This window comes from Micromys minutus (assembly GCF_963924665.1).
Source record: "Micromys minutus genome assembly, chromosome: 9".
Lineage (NCBI taxonomy): Eukaryota > Metazoa > Chordata > Mammalia > Rodentia > Muridae > Micromys > Micromys minutus.
Window position 1 is genome coordinate 57,151,674 of NC_137978.1, and position 22,184 is coordinate 57,173,857.

At 37.6% G+C, this 22,184-nt stretch overlaps 1 protein-coding gene and 1 pseudogene across 3 annotated transcripts in view; one reads left to right on the plus strand and one right to left on the minus strand.

Annotated features, from left to right (window-relative positions):
- Positions 1-4,809: 4,809 nt before the first annotated feature.
- Positions 4,810-22,184, minus strand: part of LOC308424827 (arylacetamide deacetylase-like 4) — a gene marked incomplete at both ends in the record, with an annotated part of 39,891 nt that continues 22,516 nt past the window's right edge. The window contains 4 exons of one of the 2 annotated variants that reach the window (XM_080922008.1): positions 4,810-5,584; positions 6,743-6,806; positions 7,486-7,702; positions 19,086-19,253. In XM_080922008.1, coding sequence (XP_080778134.1) covers positions 4,810-5,584; positions 6,743-6,806; positions 7,486-7,702; positions 19,086-19,253 — 1,224 coding nt within the window. Of the gene's footprint in view, positions 5,585-6,742; positions 6,807-7,485; positions 7,703-19,085; positions 19,254-22,184 lie in introns of those variants that run through there. The other variant, XM_080922009.1, reaches the window with a different exon arrangement.
- On the plus strand, positions 10,511-13,010 carry LOC308424826 (N-acetyltransferase ESCO1-like; annotated as a pseudogene). The gene has a single exon. The product of its transcript is annotated as an N-acetyltransferase ESCO1-like (transcript).

Here is a 22,184-nt window from a genome sequence, read left to right on the forward strand (position 1 = left end):
AGAGCTGGGTTTCACTCTCTTTTCTGTTCCATGAGGAATATTGGTGGCCCAAGCTTGAGCTTGAAGAAAGACTCATGTGTTCACACCAGAGTTGTAGCTCCTGGTGTCTCTTTGGGGTTTTAATAATATGGGCACAACAATAATAATTGCAAACATATAATCATTTAAACTTTCACTTTTGACACCAGAGCTCAGAGCTTCAAGGTCATCCATCTATTTGCATTTTCTTGTGAATCTCTAATAAATGACATGGGCAAAGCTGCCAGACAATGGCCAGAAAGAATCTAGTTATCACTTAACTCTGTAGTTCCACTAGATTTCTGCTTCTGCACATTGCACACAATGACTCTTCTAAGCATCCCAGTATTTTGACTTAGTTTTACTAGTAAATAATTTTTAGGCATTCTCTCCTTTCTTATCCAGAAACCATGCTCAAATGTTGTGCAAAACTTATTACATAACTTCAATAACTTTTTACTTTCTTTCATTTTCTTCCCAGTGTTGGCTCTAATTCATTTTCTAATATTTTTTTCAAACTTTCTTTGCAAGTCAAGCATTAATCTGGAACTACCATTGTTCAGTTATTACATTGTTTCCAAGAAAAGAACCCACAGCATGCACTTGGGCCATTAGGACTGTGCTGTGCTGTGGCCCTGTGCCGCAATTTTTAATTGTTTAAGAATCACTACATCAAGAAACATGTAGTTTCACAGAATTCACCAGAGCAGAAAGAAAAAGAAATAGGAAAGTCAGATATAATAGAATATTTATGTACACCAAGGCCAACTGAAAAGCAGTCGTGCACAAATAAAATTTATACAGTCATTGTACATGGCTAAAGTTAGGAGAAATTGAAACAACTGTTCTTTACAAAGAGCTGCCATGGGCTACTGAGATGTCTCCAACCTGGGCTACTGCTGGCAGTCCCTGAAATGGTAAGCTTTCCCCAGCACCAACCCAGATCAACCTTATCAGGTTTCCACTGCCCTAGAGACAGGCACCACTCCCTGACAGTATTTATTGATGCTTTGTTGTGCTTGTAGACAGGAGACTAATGTGGCTATCCTCTGAGAGTCTCTACCAGTGGCTGACTAAGACACATGCACATCCTCACAACAAGGCATTAGACAGAGGTCAGGGACTCCTATGGAAAAGTTAAGGGAAGAACTGAAGGAACTGGAGGGAATAACAACCCTTTAGAAAGACCAACAGTGTCAATTAGCCTAGAACCCTGGGAGCTCCCAGAGATTATGCCACCACCCAAAGAACATACATGGGCTGGTCCAAGGCATCCTGACACAAATGTCATAGACAGTTGCCTGTCTGGCCACAGTGGAAGAGGACACACCTAAACCTGTTAAAGACTTGATGCCCCAGGGTGGAGAGATATGAAAGGGCACCCTCTCAGAGGTGAATGGGAGGCGGGATGGGAAAGAATTCTCATGGGGGGCAAGGAAAGAGGGCAACATTTGGAATGGAAAGGAAGCAAGTAATTAATTAGAATTATGCATCCAAAATGGGGAGGAACAGTGAAATACTTCTGAGCTTTACGCTAATCAACAGACAGTATGTCCAGGCAAATAAAAACAGAGTTCTTTGTACATGCTGGGCATTAATTCTATATCAGATATACTCTTGGCAAAGATTTTTTTCCCACTCTATGGGCTCCCTCTTCGTTCAACTGATTATCTCCATTGTCTAGAAGCTCTTTAGTTTTGTGGGGTCCAATTTGTCAGTTGTTGGTCTTAAGTTGTGAGCAAAGGAAATTTTATTCAGAAGTGTATTTCCTGCACCTATATATACTTTATAGGGCACTATATGTACTGCACTGCTTATTTTTTCTTCTAGCATTTTGGGTTTTACACTGAGAACTTGGGTCTGTTTGGAATTCGTTCTTTTGCATTGTGAAAATATGGATCTAATTTCACTCTTCTACAGTTTTCAAGCACTATTTGTTGAAGATGCTGTTTTTCATTTGGTGTATATTTCCAGCATACTTGACAAAAATGGATGACTGTGGTTACATGTGTTCATGCTTGGGTTTTCTATTTTGTTCTATTGTATATTTTATGATAAAAAAAATGTGTGTCACTGGCATAAAAACAGACAGAAGATTAAAGAAACAAAATACTCCGACCTAAAGCCATGTATTTGCAGTCATTTAATTTTTGGACAAATATGCTAAAACTATTAACCAAAGAAAACACAAGCCTGCTGTGGAAATTATTAAAATGGATTGCTCAACCTTTTATTGGCTCCCCTCAGTCTCACTCAGGATGCAGCTCTAGTGTGGAGCTGAGCACACACATTCAGCCCCCACACCACTTGACAATACAGGCTGCCTCTAAGAACTCAGGCATGGTTCACTCCACTGCCCCTGTTGTTTCAGTCCCAGGTGGAAATGACCACCCCAGTATGTTTCATTCCTCCACTGTCTAGTACAAACATGACTCCAAAGCCTAATAGCTTTCCATGTGGGCTTCTGTATTAAATTCTCAATCAACAAACCCTCTACACAATAAGATTACACCCAGTGGATAAAGATACAAACTGCCCTTCTATGTGAGATAAAAATACCTATGGAATCTTTTAAAAGTATTCATATCTACCTATCGTGAATTAAATCCACCTGGATATATATTATTCTTCTCAAACTCCATCTTGAATTTTCTCTTCCAAATCTCCTCCACCTCCTGCCTCCACTTCTGCTCCTTGGCCTTTTCCTCCTATCTATCTCATGTCCAATCATGTGTCGCCTTAACATAAGTCTACACAAACCTCTTTAACAGATGATGCCAAAAACTAGATATACATGTGTTGAAGAATAAATAAGGCCCCTATCCCTTTAGTTGCACAAAACCAACTCCCAGAAAATCAAAGATCTTATTATAGGACATGAAACATGAAATGCTTCAAGAGAAAGAAATGCTTCAAAATGCCAGCATATGGAATGGCCTTTAATAGAGAAGCAGTTGCTAAAGAAAGGTCAATTATCAACAAAGGGAATCATCAGCAATTAAAATGTTTGTGTACAACATAAAGAAAAACAATAATAATAACAAAAAACTTTTTAATTAAGCCAAGAGGCAACCTACAGAATATGAGAGAAAATTCTTGCCAGTTATAAACTTGATAAAGAATAAATATCTAAGAAATAAAAAGAACTTTTAAAAATCTAACCAGAAAATAATAATAATAATAATAAGGCTTTCCGGCAGAAAACAGAATTCCTCAAAGGGTAAATGCAAAAGGCAAAAGAAATTATGAAAGTGTTCAACAACTTAAGCTATCAGAAACACGAAAATTAAATCATAATGAGTTTCCATCTTACTCTCAAAAATATGACATCACCCAAACTATTTTTTAAGTAACAAATACCCAAAAAAAGTGTGAACAGTAAGGAACACTCACAGAAGATAGAAATAGAAACTGGTGCAGCCACGAAAGAAATCAGTGTGAAGGTTTTTCTCTAAGCTTAAAAGAGAGATTCAAAATGACCCAGACATACCAATCCTGGGCATCTATTCAAAACACTTCCTATATGCCTACAGAGATATCTACACATCCAAGGTTAATAACTGCTTTATTCATTGTAGCACAGAATGGAATCCTGCAATATGCCCATCAACAGATGAATAGATAATAAAAGTTCAGTACACATACACAAGGGATTGGGTTATTTTTTTTTTGTTATCTTATTTGTTTATTGTCTTTCTGGGGTAGAAGCACCTGTCATAGCACACATATGGAGGTCAGAAGACAATCTGAGGAGTTGGATTTTTGCTCCCATCAGGTGGGTCCATGGACTCAAACTCAAAAACTATGCTTTGAGGCAAGTGACTTTATTCTTTAAGTCATCTCACCAGCCTTACTTGAAAAAATCCCATTCAGACATCAAGAAAAATAGAAAGATAAAAATTTTAAATAGATAGAAATGGAAAATATATTAAGTGAGACAAAACAGACACACACACACACACGTGTGTGTGTGTGTGTGTGTGTGTGTGTGTGTGTTTTGGAGAGAGGGTAGAACCATAGGGAGTCGTATATTAGGAGATGTGGCTTTGTTGGCATAGGTTAGGCTTTATTTCAAGAAGTGTACTACTAGGAGATGGGATTTGAGGTCTCAGAAGTTCAAGCTACTTTACTTTCTGTTGCCTGCTGATCCAAATGTAGAACTTGCAGCTTCTGCTCCAGCACCAAGAAGTCAGACTTCTCCATTGGACTTCATCTTTTCATGATTATTGCCATGATCATAGTGGAATAAACCTCTGGGATTTTAAGACAGCCCTAATTAATTTTTCTTTGTTATATGAGCTGCCATGATTATGGTTCACAGCAATAAAACTCTACAACATCCAGCATGAGAAATCTGAACTTCTTGATTATGCTCCGTTAGAATTCCTGTTTAAATTTACATTCAGGTGTAGCTTCTCTACTGGTATTATTGAAAATGTGATATTCTGTTTCTGCACAATTTTCACATGTAACTATAAACATTGGGTTTGAATTTTATTCTGATGTAAGCATCTTTCATTTTTGACTAGTGGCCATTGTATAAGTTTAATTGTCCTAATAAAAAATACACAAAATCTCAGACATATTTCTTCCCTTTTATGTTTATGTAACCTACATGGCAGTAGCACACGCTGGGTTTTCTTAACTATCAAGCCATCAGTTCTTTGCTTCCATTTCATCCTGTTCTCTTAGACTGCACAATATAAACATCTCCCACAGCAAAATAAAGCTTAATCAACTCTACTGCACAGGACATCTTTATTTCATTACACTCAAAGACCAGAGTGATTATCATATGCTTTTTATGTAACTGACAACAGTGTTTGCTATTTTCACAGAGCAAGGGAAAGATAGAAACTTTCTATCAAATAGTAATAGGGATCCATGAAAGCCATCGGTCACATGGTACCAGGTCACAGGAACTCCCTGGTCTTCCAAGCGCTTCTTGTAAAGCATGGTATCATCTCGAACTATGTCATTCTCACAACTCACTAGGAATGTCTCAGGAAGCTGAGCAATGATTTTATCATCTGCTATGATAGGTGAAATTTCTGCAGTAAAAATTAATTTTGTTTCTAGATAGGCAGCCTCATTAAAATGTCCAGGAAACTCCGGTTGTATGTCTTGCCTCCAGAACCTTCTGGGGATATTGTCACTGCAGAGCCATTTTTTGTATTTCTTCCACTTGTCCACAGGTATAACAGCACCTGTCAACAAGGCATCTCTCCAAGAGAGGTCAATGGACAGGTATTGACACAAAAATGTAATCATCATGTCGGTGGTAAGAAATGGGGTATTTTTATTCTGTTGATGAGATGGTAAGAGAAAATTAATGCACTGCAAAATGGGAGTAATCAACACTTGAGCCCGGATCTGGGGGAGACTGGGCCTATTGAGCAAGATCTGTGAGACAGTGGCCACAGCCCAACCTCCAACACTCTCTCCACAGAGCACCACTCGAGATGGATCCACTCCATAGGTTTCCAGACCCTTCAGAAACAGGATGGTGGCATTCAGGCAATCCATAAGAATGGAAGGGTGGTGGTAGTCAGGAAGCTTGCGGTACCTAAAGAAGAAAGTGGAAACATAGCATGCCTGTTTACAAAGGGAAAACTGGAAGTCATTTCAATCATCATCCTCTCCTCTCAAAGGAGAAATCTAATTCAGTCCTCAGAGTTATCTTAAAAAGTAAACAAACTTATGGATGAGTGTATCACTCATTGGATAAGGAAAGTTCAAAGTTATTGTCTTTAGAAACCCATCGTGTATCATTAGATAGATAACAAACTGTTTCAGTAGAAGCTGGAAATGCAGTAAGTGCTGAGAGTAACACAAAATGTAGAGGCCAGACTCAAGAGGATTCAGAGGAGAATAAAGATTGTAACCTGAATTTAAGATATCCATGTGATAGTTTAACAAAGAATCTAGCTATTTTCTACTCCTGAGTATTTACATGAGTTTAAATTTCAAAGTAATAGATTAATTTTATAGGAGGAATTTTAATAGAACATAACATTGGGTCTGTAGCATAACTATTATTACTGGTTACTCTTATGATTTTCATTTGAAAAATAGCAAATGGGGCATGAACAAACATAAAATGTACAGCTTGGAAAGAAAGGAAAAACTAAAAGAGTTAATGTGCCGCAAAGAATGCCATATTGGTTATTAAGATTAATGCTATTCAGGAGCCGCCTTCTCTTCTCTACTCTAACAATGAGAAAGGTACTGGCCGGAAGGGACAACCTTAGACAACTAAGCTTCCAACTGGTCAAAGAGAGCCTGAGAAATTCTCTTCTCTACAAAACAACAGTACAGAAAAACTACTTCTAGTCTGATTTATAAGGGGATGGGTGTCATCCAGGCCCAGTGAAAAGTCTTTCTGGTTTTCATTAATTTAACTCCACAAAGAAATATTAACCTATAATAAGTTTTTTTTTTTTTTTTTACCATGGTTTTATGCTCAGTTCTTCATCATGTTATTTCCTTAAGGCTCATTTACTAAAGTGATTCTCCAGATTGGCATCATGTATTCTAATTTCAAAATCACACTTCCACAGCTCATAAGTCTTGCCATGCTTCTGTTGTTTTGACTTTGGTGTGCTCATATGTATGGGACTATATACAAGAGAAACACTCTCTGGGTTTTTTTGTTTTTTTTTTTTTTTTTAGTGATCTCTAGTCAAAAAGTAGTCAACTGTTCCAGGGCTCTCAGACCACTTACCCCACTGAAAGCAATACTGAGTCTGTCTCCTGGACCAGGAAACTGCACAGGCTATGGTAAAGGTCTGTAAGAGAAGGTCAGTTGCTAAATAGAGAAAACAGAACTTCCCACCACACTCCAATGGACATCAGCTACAATAGTGAATATGGCTGATAGCCCGTCTCTCAAGTTCGGAGTTCAAGTGTTTCAGTATGTCAAGGTCAGGGAGAGGTAATGGTGTGCAAATGGGAGAGAGGGTTAAGGTGCACGGCAGCAGCTAAAATGTAGCAGCAATGGGCTCTGACATGTGTTTTTAAGGATCCTTCTCTTGGGAAGACAGGACTAAATGAAAAGATAAAAAGTAGATCTATCGGTTTTGAGGTGTAGAGATGAAGAGGGTGGGAAGGAATAAATTGGTTTTTTACTACAGTAATCCAGCTGAGCTGAGGGAAGCACATGGCCATTGTGAAAAGACAAGAATAACCAGTGCTGCAAATGGGGAAAAGAGAGAGTCATACTCAGTGCCATGATAGCCCACCAAGACATTGATGTCCCAATCTGAAGATAGACTAATATAGGAAATATTGCTATGGAAGCTACAAATCCTCTGGCTAATGTGAGCCCTAATCTTTCTATGTTCTTTAACAAAAGCACCTACTTCCACTTGTTTTTAACCCCATAACAAAAGATCCTTATATAAATGTATGCAGCATTCGATCTTTTACCAGTACCTTCCTCTCCCATCCCATGTGGAAGCTACTCACTCAGGCTACCAAAAATGGCACCCCCTCCATGGTAGAAGACGATGCCTCTCCGGAGTTTGGAGGACACTGCCTTGGGCTGGAATAGTCTCACAGGGATTGTTCCAAAATGCATGTTGGTCACCACTAAGGTAGAATTCTTCTTTAGGGCCATTAAATCATGAATAAAAATAATGAAGCTGGGCATAGAGCAGATTCTCAGTTTCTGTAATATATTACCCTGTTGGAGGGAAAGGAAAATGAGAGTGTGAGAGTAGGGATTATAGGACAAGAGTATAGATGCTGCAGCCACTTAGCACTGTTTGTATGTATTTACCATTTCTCACATGCCTCCTGCATGTGCACAGATCTCATGGGCATAGCAACTAGCTTTGTACTCTTTTGCATTATGAAGGCAGTTCATATTTTTCTTCTCAAAGGCCCTTGGCGAATGATGAACTTGCTATGACTTGAGTGTTTCCTTTCAAACTTGTGTTGAAATGTCATTGCCATTGTGAGTGTTCAGAGATGGATCACTTGATGGTGACATGTTATCTCTACGTATGGTTGAAATCCACAGTGGAGAAGAGTGAAATCATTAATTCTGGCATAGGCTTCTGAGGAGTCAGTTCGGCTTGAATTTTTTTTTCTTTGAATATAGGCACACTTGTCTTTCTACTGAGGGATGTCACAAAGAAGGCTTATTGCTTGTTTTTGGGTTTTCCAAACAAATCCAGTGAGACAAACTCACTTACATTGTCTGTAAATTACCTTGTCTAGGGTACTCTTAGAGGAGCAGGAAAAAAAAAAAAAAAGACTGAAGGACAAGCCAGCTTAAGTAGAATAGCAAGAAGTCATTAAGTGAGAGGAAGTTGAGTGTTGCAATAGTCCTAATCTCAGTGTCCCAATTAGCTGTCAACTGACACATTTTAGAGTTGCCTGAAAACAGATATTCAGCTGGTAGGTTATCAAGATGAGATTGTCATGAAGGGATAACTGGGTGGGAGGGTGTCTCTTGATTGTTCATTGATGTAGAATGGGTCAGCCCATGCTAGGTACTACCATTCCCTGGAAGGTGGTTCTGGGCTATAAAGAAAGCTTGATAGGCATGAGCCTTTGAGAAAACCAGGAAGCAGTGATTCTTTATGATTTCTGCTTCAAGTTCCTGCTCCAGTTCCTCCGCTGACTTCAGTGATTGACTCTGGCCTGAAGTGAATTCTTTCTTCCCCTAAATTGTTTTTGGTCATAGTGTTTCATCACAGCAACAAAAAGGAAACCAGAACATTGACTGTCTTTTGCTCTCTCTAAAAAAAAAAAAAAAAAAAAAAAAAACCACACACACACACAAAAAACTGTTCATAGCCAGAAATGGTGAAGAAAGTTTTCCATGACTGTCAGCACTCATCATAACCCACAGTTTTTCATTATGAAGGATGCCTACCCTGTGTGTGTTGTTAATAGAAAGAAGTAAGCATGGTTGATTAGGTATATATTATGGGATTCACAGAAAGGACAAGAGGCTTGTACACTTTTCACAAATGAGCTTTTTCTTTCCTGGTTTTCACTTATTAGGGAGCGTAATGCAAATGTGATTGTGTCCCAACACGTGTAAGACTGTCAGAGGACAGTTTATCTCCTTCTACCACATGGGTCCCAGGGATTGAACCCCATTCATCAGGTTTTGTGAAGATAGCTTTCACTCAATGAGACAATTCACTGGCACTCCAATGTGATTTTCAAGCTAATATGTTCACTCTGATAAATCTTTGCTAACATAAACTGCAGGCATATTTCAGTAAACATTACAGGTTATCACCGTGTGTGTGCTCAATATATCACAGTCACTGGACTGTGTCCTCCATGGACTTCACACTTGGAGTATTTCTTTGTCATGAGGAAAAAAAAAACATGGTAGGTTAACAACAAAAGTTAGAGCAGCCAGTGCTTACCAGGTACTTATAATGTACCAGTAGTTCAATTATTAACATGTTTGATCCTTCTAATTCAAGCACAAGCATTTTCTCTGAGAAAGAATGGGAAACGGAGGCATAACAATGTCATAGTATCTGTTCAGAGTTGTTGAACAAGTCGTAACTGATAAACTGGATGAACTGGAAAGAGTTTGGGGTTGAAATCAAACAGGTATGATTTCAAGGCTGAGACCCCACCATGAGGTAACTGGAAAACACTGATCATTATCATTGATTTCCAACCTCTCTTGTTTGCAAATGAGAAACTGATATCCATGAAAATGACAGAAAGGAGGAGGTGGGGGATTCAGAAGACCTTGATGAAGGTCTTACTGATGAGTTTAAGAGGAAGAGCTTTTACAGGAGGACCCCCGGCCGTGCAGCAAGAAGGTGCTGTATAATGTGTTAAGAAGAGGTTATAAGGAATGGTTTTATCAAATTTTCTTGAGTTATGGTGGATGAAACATCAGTTCTATCTTGTAGGAAAATAACTAAATGGCAGCACAAAAGGAAATCTATGTTAATAGAGTACTTTACTAAGTGAAGGAGATTAAATAGAAGCCACAAACCAACAAACTTGGCCAACAAGGAAAGAAACCTGTTAGCCATGACATGTTACAAATTCATCAACGTCCAGTAGCTGAAGACTTCAGAAGAAAAAAAATTTCAGAAATGTTGTCAAAGTAGACAGGTCAGTGATAAATAACTCCTCTAGTAATAGGGTTAGGTCAGAAACTAATAATTAAGACAAATTGGATCTGAATAAAGTTTATTTTCATTAAAAAAATAAAAACTTCTGAAAATAATAAATTAGAATTTCCTTCAATTTTTCATTTCCCTATCCAACAGAAAGCAAATATCTTTCAACATTCATGCCAGCTTTTCTCATGTCTTAGAAATTGTCAAGAGCAACCTTACTTGAAACAACCTGGTAGTTTTGTTGGAAATGTACATTAGTATAAGTTAAAGTCAATTTTTAAGATCTATTCCTTAGTGATAATACTAAGTACTTAGCATCTGCACCTTCCTGGACACAGTCCTCAAAAACTCCTCAGAAAGAAAGACATTACTCAGGAATAATGTCCATTCAGGAGAAATCGAAAGAAAATTCTTCCAAAGTTACTAGAGAAAGTGAAGATGTGAATTTAGAACAAGAAAATGAAGATTCTCAAAACAGTCTAGCAAAGAAATCAGGCTCCAAGGATGCTGTAAAGGCACCAGTTAGATTTTCCAGCAAAAGTAAAATAAATCAATCTGAATTTGGTACTCGAATGAGTACAAGGTCAGCATCATGTTCAACTGATAAAAACACTACTAACTCCAATAATAAAAATATGGTATCTGTGAAGGGACAATCACAAGAATCTTCAAAAAAGAAGAAATTATGTCAGGAAAAATTAACACATGGAACCTTCAAAGGGAATGAACAACTTAACTGCAGATCACAAAGACTACAAGAGTTATCAGAGTGTACAACCAGGTCTTTGCGCAGTAGAGAGATTCAGGGTTAAATTCAAACAGTTAAACAGGATTTGCAATCAGCAAAAAGAGAACAGTATAACCGTCCTCAAAATAAATATAATAAAGTCAAAGTAAGTCTAAAGCATGTGAAAAGAAAAGTGCATGAAATAAAGTCTGATTGTAAGGAAGACAGACATCCAGTTACAAATAAAGTAATTTCCCAAAGGAAAGAATCACAAAGTACAGCATCAGACAACTTCTGCTTGTAGTTCTCAGTGCAGCCAAGGATCTGAGAAATGTCTCCAGAAGACTGTTAGGAATGAAGAAGCAAAACCTGTGCCTGTAACTGCTGAGATTAGAAAATTAAAAGCAGCTACTTCCGTGGTCTCTAAAAGGAATGAACTGAGGAAATCAGCTCATACACAAGTGAGTAGTAGCACAAAATTCTCCCAAATCCCACTGCCATTAGTGCCTGAACACAACATTGACCATGAATTGGAGCAAGCTGGAAAGAGCAAAAGAGGTAGCATTCTCCAACTTTGTGAAGAAATTGCTAGTGAAAATGAATCAGATACTGTAGAGGTAAAAAAAGTAATTGTCATGTGTGGAAAGAGGAGAAGCCTGAAGAAGTAAAACTGGAAGAGACTGATGCTGAAAGACAAATACTCCATCATAAAGAAACAAGCCAGGATGCGCAGTGTAATCATTTCTTTCCCAGTAGGAAAACAAAGCCTGTGAAATGTGCACTAAATGGAATAAATAGCTCAACTAAGAAGAACTCCCACTGGACTAAAATTAAACTCTCAAAATTTAACTCTGTGCAGCAACATAAATTGGACTCTCAAGTGCCTCCTAAGTTGAGCTTATTACAAACTGGTTTGTCCCTACCAGTTTTAGAAATGCCTCATCCAGTGTCTCAAAGTACATTTTTAGAGATGGAACCACATGGTAATGTAACTTGCCAACAGGATAAAATGAAAGGAATTAAATCTGAAGAAGTTAAAATTAATAATATTGCAATTGAAATTAATAAAGCTACAAAAGGGGCTCCTGGAAATTGTAATTTGGATAATCATATTAAACCCTCTCCTGACTCATCACTGAATAATCAGATGAAACATTCTTGTGAGTCAGCACCAGATCAGAATTTCAGCATATGTTCAGCGTCTGAAGTGGAGACTAGTCCATTAGAAAACACTGTTGCTGTTTCAACTCTTCTCAGTCAAGATAAGGTTGACAGAAAAGTTCCAGGTTCAGCTCTTAATCAGCAGCATACTGTACTCAGCAATGAAGCGTCTACCAACAGAAACAACAGGGATGTATCACCAAATCATTCTCAGCTGAAGTGTAATTCTCATTTGGAGATAACAATTCCAAAGTCCTTGAAACTGAAAGACTCAGAGAAAGTGGATGAAAAACAGCTGGTTATAGATGCAGGACACAAAAGATTTGGAGCAGTGTCCTGTAATATCTGTGGAATGCTTTATACCGCTTCAAATCCAGAAGATGAAACCCAGCACCTGCTTTTCCACAACCAGTTTATAAGTGCTGTAAAGTATGTGGGCAGGAAAAAAGAAAGAATTCTGGCTGAATATCCTGACATTAGGATAATAATGGTCCTTCCTGAAGACCCAAAGTATGCCCTGAAAAAGGTTGATGAAATTAAAGAGATGGTTGACAACGATCTGGGTTTCCAGCAGGTTCCACTGATGGGCTACTCCAGAACTAAAAGACTTCTCTTCATTTCTAATGACAGAAAAGTAGTCGGCTGCCTAATTGCAGAACGTATCCAGTGGGGCTATCGAATTATAGAAGAGAAACTTCCAGTTATCAGGTTAGAAGAAGAAAAGTTCAATTTGAAAGGCAAAAAGCCTGGAGCTGCTCAACATTGCCAGAACCTGAAATATGTGGGATCAGTCGAATACGGGTGTTCAGCATGATGCGGCGGAAGAAGATGGCTTCTCGCATGACTGAATGCCTAAGGAGTAACTTTATTTATGGCTCATATTTGAGTAAAGAAGAAATTGTGCTTTCAGATCCCACTCCTGATGGAAAGCTGTTTGCAACACAATACTGTTTCTGGTCTATAATTTTATCAGTGGACAGAATATCACCTAACATAGAGTGTGCTGCCTGTGCCAGAAGACATCTTTGGAAGAGAAAGAATTGGTTGCTGACTTTATCCAGAAACTAGGGCCATTTTTTTTACCAATGAACTCAGGACTGGCAGCAACCATATGGTTGTTCCATTTTCATAAAATTGGAAACAATGCAGTAATAGCTTATTATTGTTTTGTTTTTTAAATAAGATATTTTATTTTCTTTTACAGAAATTTATGATTGTATTTTATCTATAGTTATTTAGACATGTTTACATGCAGCAGATAATTGTTCATAGTGAACTGAAAATTAATGCAATGACTATGGTCTCAGTGATAAGTATATTTTGAAGTTCTTAATATGAAAATATACCAGTGTAGCTTGGTACTGTATTTTTTATATTGATCTACCGATACCAGTTATAGGTTTAAAGATTGTATTTTCAAAGTGAAAACCAATGCTTTTGAATTACTATTCAAAGAGAGTACAGTATTACACACTTAAGAATTTGAAGTTACTAAAGTAAACTCTAAGGAGTCCCCACAGAAAAGGAGAGCTCCACGTGAAAGAACTTGTGTGATAGCAGTGTCTCCATTGCTTATGTTTCTGACACTGAAGGTGGAAGGGGAAACTTCCCCTTCCCACCCCCATGTGGAGCCATAAATGACCAGAGTCACAGAGAACCATAGAATAGTTGAATAGTAAATGTGGACGGCTTGGTATCTTCATTGTTACTCCTCAGAAATCCTGCACTGAGTATACGCCCTCATTACTGGACGTCATCTTGATACTTGTCTGTCCTTCATAGTGCCCTCTACTTTTAAAGGATTATATGTTGAAAAACTGCTGTGGCCTTTTATGACCTGTATATTATGTAGAATAAATTAATAAAATACTTGATAGCTTAAAAGAAAAAAAAAGAGGACGAGCTTTAGATCTTGGTTGATTGAGCTTGTTTTAGTCCAGAGTCCAGCAGGGTGCCCCAATGTATTTCCCTCATGGACAGACTTCCCAATGGAAAACTCAATTATTTTTCTATGAAGCTGGAAAGCAATGAGTCGTCCTACAAGACAGATGCTCTGTGATGATTTCATCAGGACCATCAGCAGCTCAGCTCTGAATGCCTTGATTTCAACTTGCTTCTCCTTGGCCCAGGCTGGTTTCATCTCAGCATATGTTGCCATACCCTGTGACTTATCTTGCCATCTGTTTCCCTAAGAGACTCTTTAACACAACCCAAGCAGACAGCTCTAAATGATATAAATACCCAGCTTTAGGAATGATATTCTTGTAAAAGCCAACATGCTTCTCTTCCTTGTATAGATACATGCTCTTCCTCGGATGTCTCCACTATACTATCAAACTTTCATAAAGATAACCTAAAACTGCATGACAAAAATATGAACATCTGCACATATTTCTCCCAGCAAACCAGAACACTCTTATGAGAATGATCATAACCCAGTGCACTCTTAGTCACCACTCTAGAATAATAAACCCTTGTTCAGGAATTTTAAATAGTGGAGTATCACATTAGAACTCTCTAAGTCTCACATCCTACAAAGTTATAATGTATGTTGTAAAGGTATATTGCTTTGTACAAACAGATTCAATGACTTAGTACTAGAGCAAAGATGAAAGTATATGGTTAGATAATTACTACAATAAATATCAGTATAATTGTGACATTATTGCATTATATATATATATCAGGATTGCTTGTGGTCTAAACATTAGAGAGATACTGAAACACCATTAGAAAATGATCTTTCAAATGAATTGTGCTTCTTTATTTCCCCTCCCCCTGTGTGTGTGTACACACACACATATGTATTGAATATAAATTAGTTATGAGTTGAAGCCTACTGTGTCATAGATGCTAGGCTAGGACTCCAACTCTTAACTGCATCTCCCAATCCTTTACATCTTGTAGTAGGGATGGAGTCATTTGTAGCAAGCTTCAAATCAGTGACCACTTCAGCGAATGCTGCCATTGTCTCTAGGGTTTTGGTAATGTACCAGTAGTAGTATTATAACAAAGCCCAGACCTTACCACAACTGACTCCGTGATGAAAGTGCTATTCAGGATTTAAAACTCAGGAAGTAGGCAGTACCAGCAGCCAAAGTGAAAGAAGAGACCTAATCCAGCAATGTGCATATAGTTCTTGGAAAGTCTCAAAATGTACTAATTTGACAAAAGCCATCTAGGAAAGGGTAGCAAGTGAGTTTCCTGGAGATGGTCCACTGTTTTGTATGGATGTGATGGGTTCACTCTGAGATGCCAGGTCCTCAGAGACTGTATCCCAGTATTACTTCACAGTGATGATATTCTTTTCTTGCAATTATTATATAGCCTAATAATTCCTGGGCATCAGCCCACCCTATTGGATAAATGTCCCACAGATCATCATGAAGATGATCTTTAATGAATTAATACTGTATAAATGAATTAATTACTTTATAGCATTCTTTATTTGATTTAAATAATCTTAGGAATAAAAGTTTAAGGAGATGGTTTTAATTATTTTGCCAGAAAGATGTAATAAAGTTAAAATCAAGATAATAATGTGCCCCTCTTCATAGGATAGTAAGTAAATGCTGCATAATAAGAAATTCAATGAGCTTTCATAAATTGTATTTGAAGGAAAATAAGCTTGGGACAAATTTTTATCAATAAAAACATTAATTTTAGATAAGGACCTAAGATGAAGCCTCAGGTATGCACTATGATAAAGCAAGGCCATGTGAAACTGTTGTTTTGAACTTATAATGAGATGATAGAATTAAACAATGCTTTGAACTTACTATCAACATATTTTTCAACTTCTCTTTTATGTAACATTTTATCTTTGAGGTAATTTTATGAAGAACATTTGTCTAAGAAGAAATAAATTGTGCTCGACATCATTAGCCATCAGGGAAATGCAAATCAAAACAACCCTGAGATTACACCTCACACCAGTCAGAATGGCTAAGAACAAAAAATCAGATGACAGCAGATGCTGGAGAGGATGTGGAGAAAGAAGAACACTTCTTCACTGTTAGTGGGGCTGTAAACTGGTACAACCACTCTAGAAATTAGTCTGGCAATTCCTCAGAAAATTGGACATAGTACTACCCGAAGACTCAGTTATTCCACTTCTGGGCATATATCCCAGAGAAGCTCCAACATACAACAAAGGCACATGAACCACAATGTTCATAGCAGCTCTATTTATAATATTCAGAAGCTGGAAAGAACCCAGATGTCCTTCAGCAGATGAATGGATACAAAAATTATGGTATATTTACACAATGGAGTACTACTCAGCTATCAGAAACAATGACTTTATAAAATTCTTAAGAAAATGGATGCATCTAGAGAATATCATCCTCAGTGAGATAACCCAGTCACAAAAGAACAGACATAATATGCAGTCACTGATAATTGGATACTAACCCCAGAAATCTCAGAACACCCCAGAAACAACTCACAGACTATATGAAGTTCAAGAAAAAACAAAGGCCAAAAAGAAAACAAAGAAAGAAAATGAAAAACCATTATGCTTAATCTTTGCACACCAAGAAAACTTTGACTATTTCCAGGTTACATCTTATTTTACGTGTACTTTATGCTCATTGTAACTAGTAAGATTTTAATGCATACTATCAAACCTTTAAAAAGAAATCGAGTACTGACAAAAATGTATTCACATACTTTTATGCACAAATGCTTAAAATCTGTACAATTATCTTTGCTTTTTAAAATAAAGTTGTTCAATATTAAAAGGAGGAGAAGAAGAAGAAATAAATTGCCAGAGAGAAGAAATGAGGTATGGCTTTTGTGGCTCTTTTCCATCCATCCAATGTATATTTGTCTGTCTGCCTATATGTACATACATACATGTGAAGGTATGTATATAAGTATGTATGAACACTTGTGGAATTAATGAGACAGGAGGTCAGTGTGTGTGTGTGTCTATTTATTTGTATGTGTTTGTGTCTTTCTTGACTTTCTTCCATTTCTTTTCTTTTCTCTCTGGCTCAAAAAGAGTTAAAAACCGGATCCTGCCAGTCTCCAAATACCCCAGAGCTAAAGCTCTCCCAGAGCCCTCCTGACCTAAATCCTTCCCAGAGGAACCTGGTATGTATAATGATCATAATGTTTGATTTTAAATCAAAATTTTGCTTTTCAGGTGAGAACCCACGTTCTATCCACTTACCATCTAACGAGAGACACCCCAGGAGCACATAGAGCACAGGAACTGTAGGGCTGCCTAGAATGGGACTCTTCTAGTCTCCATCTATGCCCAGAGATGAGACTGTCCCAAAACCTTTCAGACCCAAAACCTGCCCACAGAAAGCTAGTCTAACAGAAGTGCTCTCACTCCTAAGCCCACAGATGGGACCCCACTTTCATTCCACTGAATGTCCAAGAACAGACCTGATGGGAGCATTCACAGCTTAGAAGCCATGGGGTGGTCTGGGACAGGAGCCTTGCCATCTCTGTCTGTGCCCAGAGTGAAGGCTGTTCAAAAGCCCTACAGAACCAAAATCTGCCAGGAGAGAGCTGATCTCCCACGAGTACTCTCACTCTTAAGATCACAGGCTTATAGGCCCACAGAGGGACAAGCTCCAGTCAGAGACAGCAAGACCAATTAACATCAGAGATAATAATTTTGCAAGACACAAGCACAAGACCCCAAGCAACAGAAACCAAGACAACTTGGAATTATCAGAACTCAGTTAACCCACCACAAAAAATACTAGATGTCCCAACACACCAGAAAAGTAAGATTTGGATTTAAAAATCACATCTTATGATGATGACAGAGGACTTTAAGGATGACATAAATAACTCTCTTAAATAAATACAGGACACAGGTAAACAAGTAGAAGCCCTTAAAGAAGAAATACAAAAATTCCTCAAAGACATACAGGAAAACACAACCAAACAGGGAAAGAAATTGAGGAAAACCACCCAGGAACTAAAAATGGAAAGAAAAACAATAAAGAAATTACAAAGAGAGATAACTCTGGAGTTATAAAACCTAGGGATAAGATCAGGAGTCATAGACACAAGCATAACCAATAGAATACAAGATATTGAAGAAAGAATCTCAGGTGTAGAAGATACCATAGAAAACATTGACACAATAGTCAAAAAAATGCAAAAACCAAAAATGTCTTAAGACAAAATGTAAAATCGCAAACCTTCTGTACGGCAAAGAACACTGTAAACAGGACATTGCTCAAGTCCAAGTAGATCAAAGACTTCCACATAAAACCAAATATGCTCAAACCAATAGAAGAGAAAATGAAGGAAAGCTTTAACACATGGGCACTGGGAAAATTTTCCTGTACAGAACACAAGTGGCTTATGCTCTAAGATCAAGAATATACAAATCAAACCTCATAAAATTGCAAAGCTTCTGTAAGGTAAAGGACACTGTCATTAGGACAAAACAGTAACCAACAGAATGGGAAAAGATCTTTTGCCAAGCATACATCCAATTGAGGGCTAATCTTCAATATATACAAAAATAAAACTCAAGAAGTTAGGCTCCAGCAAATCAAATAACCTTATTAAAAATGTGGGACAAACAAAAGCTAAGAATATAGCTTTGTGGAAATTTTTGGTATCCAAAGATCATTATGCTTAATCTATACTCACCAAGAAAACTGTTTCCATGTTATGTTCTGTCTTATATGTACTTTATGCTTATGGTAACTAGTGGGATTTCAATGCATGCTATCAAACCTCTAAAAAATTAAGTACTGACAAAAATATTCACATAGTGTTATGCCAAAATGCCTTTTAAAATATGTATGTATATCCCTCTTTTTTTATATAAAGTTGTAAGCGAGGAAAAAAATTGGGGACAAAGCTAAACAAAGAATTCTTATCTGAGGAATATCGAATGGCTGAGAAGCACCTAAAGAAATGTTCATCATTTTTACTCATCAGGGATATTCAAATCAAAACATGGGAGATTCCTCAGACTTCATCTTGTGGAAATCTAGACAAAGAAGAGAAGGGAATGAAAAGAGAAGAAAGAAGTTACTAACAACACCCCAGTGCAGAGTGCCACCCCACACCAAGAGCAAACTCACCAAGGCAAGCGCAAAGAGCACCACACAATGCATAAGCCTTAACTTGACTGGATACTGTAGAGAGGAAGAAATTTCTGCTGTGAGAAAATGCTTTACCACAGCCCATATAAAGAGTCCCAGTAAGAACATGGGCAGACCCACTAGCAGCAGCTGCCACAGAACAGCCATGTTCCTGAGGCCCTGGCTCCTGAGTTGCTGTCCTGAAGGACAAACTTCAAAATGTTTGAGCGGATTACCTAACCCACGTTTATACACTACTTCTTACAGTCCATTGCCTCAAGTATGCTCCTTATCTGAACTGTACCCGAGTTAGTTTCATAAGCCAGCTAAGGAGAGCCAGAAGTACTTTATGCCTGAGAAACAAAAAGAATTAAAAATTGTGTCTGAACCATTAAGGTGGATTTGACACCATTTTAAGACTCTTATACATGCCAGCGTCTGAGGATTCAAGGAAGGTGTCTGACAGGGATTACACACCCTAATGTCCTGACTCAACTTTTCAATTGTATCACATGAGAAGAAACCTCTTCTGCACCACATTCCCAACTGATTAGTTCAATACCCTCTCACTATTCAATTCCCCAATCCAGGATGCAGAGGTTTTCAGAGAATTTTCTTATTAAAAATAATCAACTAAGATCTAGTGAGATGGTTTGACATGAAAAGGCACTTGGGGTGCAGTTGGATGTCATGGGTTCAATTCTCAAGATTCAGATAATGAAAAGAGAGACTCAGGTCCTGAAATTTGTCCACTGACGTTTATATATGCACCATGGAATGCAAACATATGCATGTATAAATCAAAGTACTTTTTAAAATGATCCTGAGTGAGGTAACCCAGTCACAAAAGAACAGATATAATATGCAGTCACTGATAATTGGATACTAGCTCCAGAAAGCTCTAAATACCCCAGAAACAACTCATGGGCCATATGAAGATGAAAACAAAACAAAACAACAACAAAAAAAGCCCAAAAAGTAAAAGCCTTAGTCCTTCTTAGAAAAAAAAGTAAGTGTACAGCACCCTCTCAGAGTGTGGTACACCTGGTTCTTAAATCATTAATAATTCAAGAGCTAAGAATATAGCCTTGTGGCAATTTTTGGTATTCAAAGATCATTATTTTTAATCTATACACACCAAGAAAGCTCTGACTATTTCCATTTACATTCTGTTCTACATGTACTTTAAGGTTATGGTAACTAGTAAGATTTCAGTGCATACTATCAAACCTCTAAAAGAATCAAGTACTGACAAAAATATATTCACATAGGTTTATGCCAAAAAAAATCTAAAAGAAAAAAAAAAATCCAAGATGGTAATGCACCTTAACAAATGAAATGATTGCTATACAAGCCTGTAAACCTAAATCCAATCCTTGGATAACCCATAAAAAATACCTAAATGCAGTGGCATATATGTGTAATACTAGCACACTTCTTATCGTGAAATCAGAGACAGAAACAGAGTCGTCCAGAAACTCATAGGCTAGCTCTTCTGGAGTATTCAGCATGACAGAAATGAGAGAGACCTTCTCTCAACAAGATGTCAAGACTCAATTTCTGAAAGTTGTCCTCTGTTGTCCACAAACACGGTGTGATACATATGTCCACACTCATGGATATATAATAAGCACACAAAAGTAACTGATTTTAAAAAACTGAATGAGTCCATTTGATTTCTTCAAAACAAAACGAAACAAAATGACCTATCCATGTGAAAGAGATAAATATCTTACTGTAAAATGATGAAAAAAAATTATCCCAAGCCAATGGAACTACATATCTAGAAGGTTTTGCTACTACTATTCTAATATTTTTAAAGTTGACTAGAATCAAAACTGACTATAAATGATAAAGATTGTTTATTACTTACTAAGAGAACAAATCAAAAATAGGATATGACAATTCTAAACACGTAAATACTAAGCACAGGCACCCCAAACTTCATAAAACAAGTATTACTAGATATATAGTTACATATTAACCACTATATGTTGACAGTGGATACTTTCAATATTCCTTGAAAAATGTCATCTCCCTACAAAAAAACAACAACAAAAAGGAGTGTGTAGTTTTGCTGAATGTGTGTAAATTTTTAAGTTTTGTTATCAGAATAATGCTAACTTCATAAAAGAGTTCAGTTTTTGGTATTTCGAATAAGAATGGCCTTTGCACCCACCCATATGCTTGGGTGTGTGAATATTGGTCCCCAGTTCCTGGAACTGCTTGAGGAAGTTTGGAAGGTACAGCCTGTTGAAGAAAGTATGTCACTGGAGGCAGGCTTGGAGAATTTAAAGATGTGTGCTATTTCCACTTTGCTCTCTCTTTTTCATGACTAAAGTTGAAGAAGTGAGCTCTCGGCAGCCCCAGAGAGCTCTCCTGCCACCATGCTGCCTTCTGCCTGTGGCCACTCCATCCCACTCTTGGTTCATCTCACCTCTCTTGATCTGTAAGTCCCAATTGAGTCTTTCTTCAATAGGTACCCTTGATCCTGGTGTTTTATCACAGCAACAAAAAAGTAAACCATACAGTTTTATTTCTTCTTTTCTTAGTTGATGAATTGCTTTGGAGAACATGGATGTAAGTTCTTCATACAATTGAATAGTGAATTTGTCTGGATCAGAACTGTTTTTGAATCAATCTTATTGCTTATCATAGATTTGTTTACTTATCTTGTTGGTCTGATAGATAATATGCATAGAAATTCACCTACTTATTTTATTTTTTTTCTTATTTAGTGGAATACATTCTTTATTTTTTATTAATCATTCCATTCATTTACATCTCAAATAATTTCCCACTTGCAGGTTATGCCTCCACAAGCTCCCCATCCCACAACCTCCCTCTCCTTCCTCCCCTTTGCCTCAATGAGAATATTCCCCCACCCACCTTCTCCCACCCCACCCCTCCAGCATCTCCCTATGCTAGGGCATCAAACTTCCACAGGACCAAGGACTGCTCTCCCCATTGATGTCAGACAAGGCCATCCTCTGCTACATATGTATCTGGAGCGACTGATCCCTCCCACCCTGTATACTCCTTGGTTGGTTGTCTGGGCCCTGGGAGCACTGGGTGGTCTTTCCAACTGATGTTGTTCTT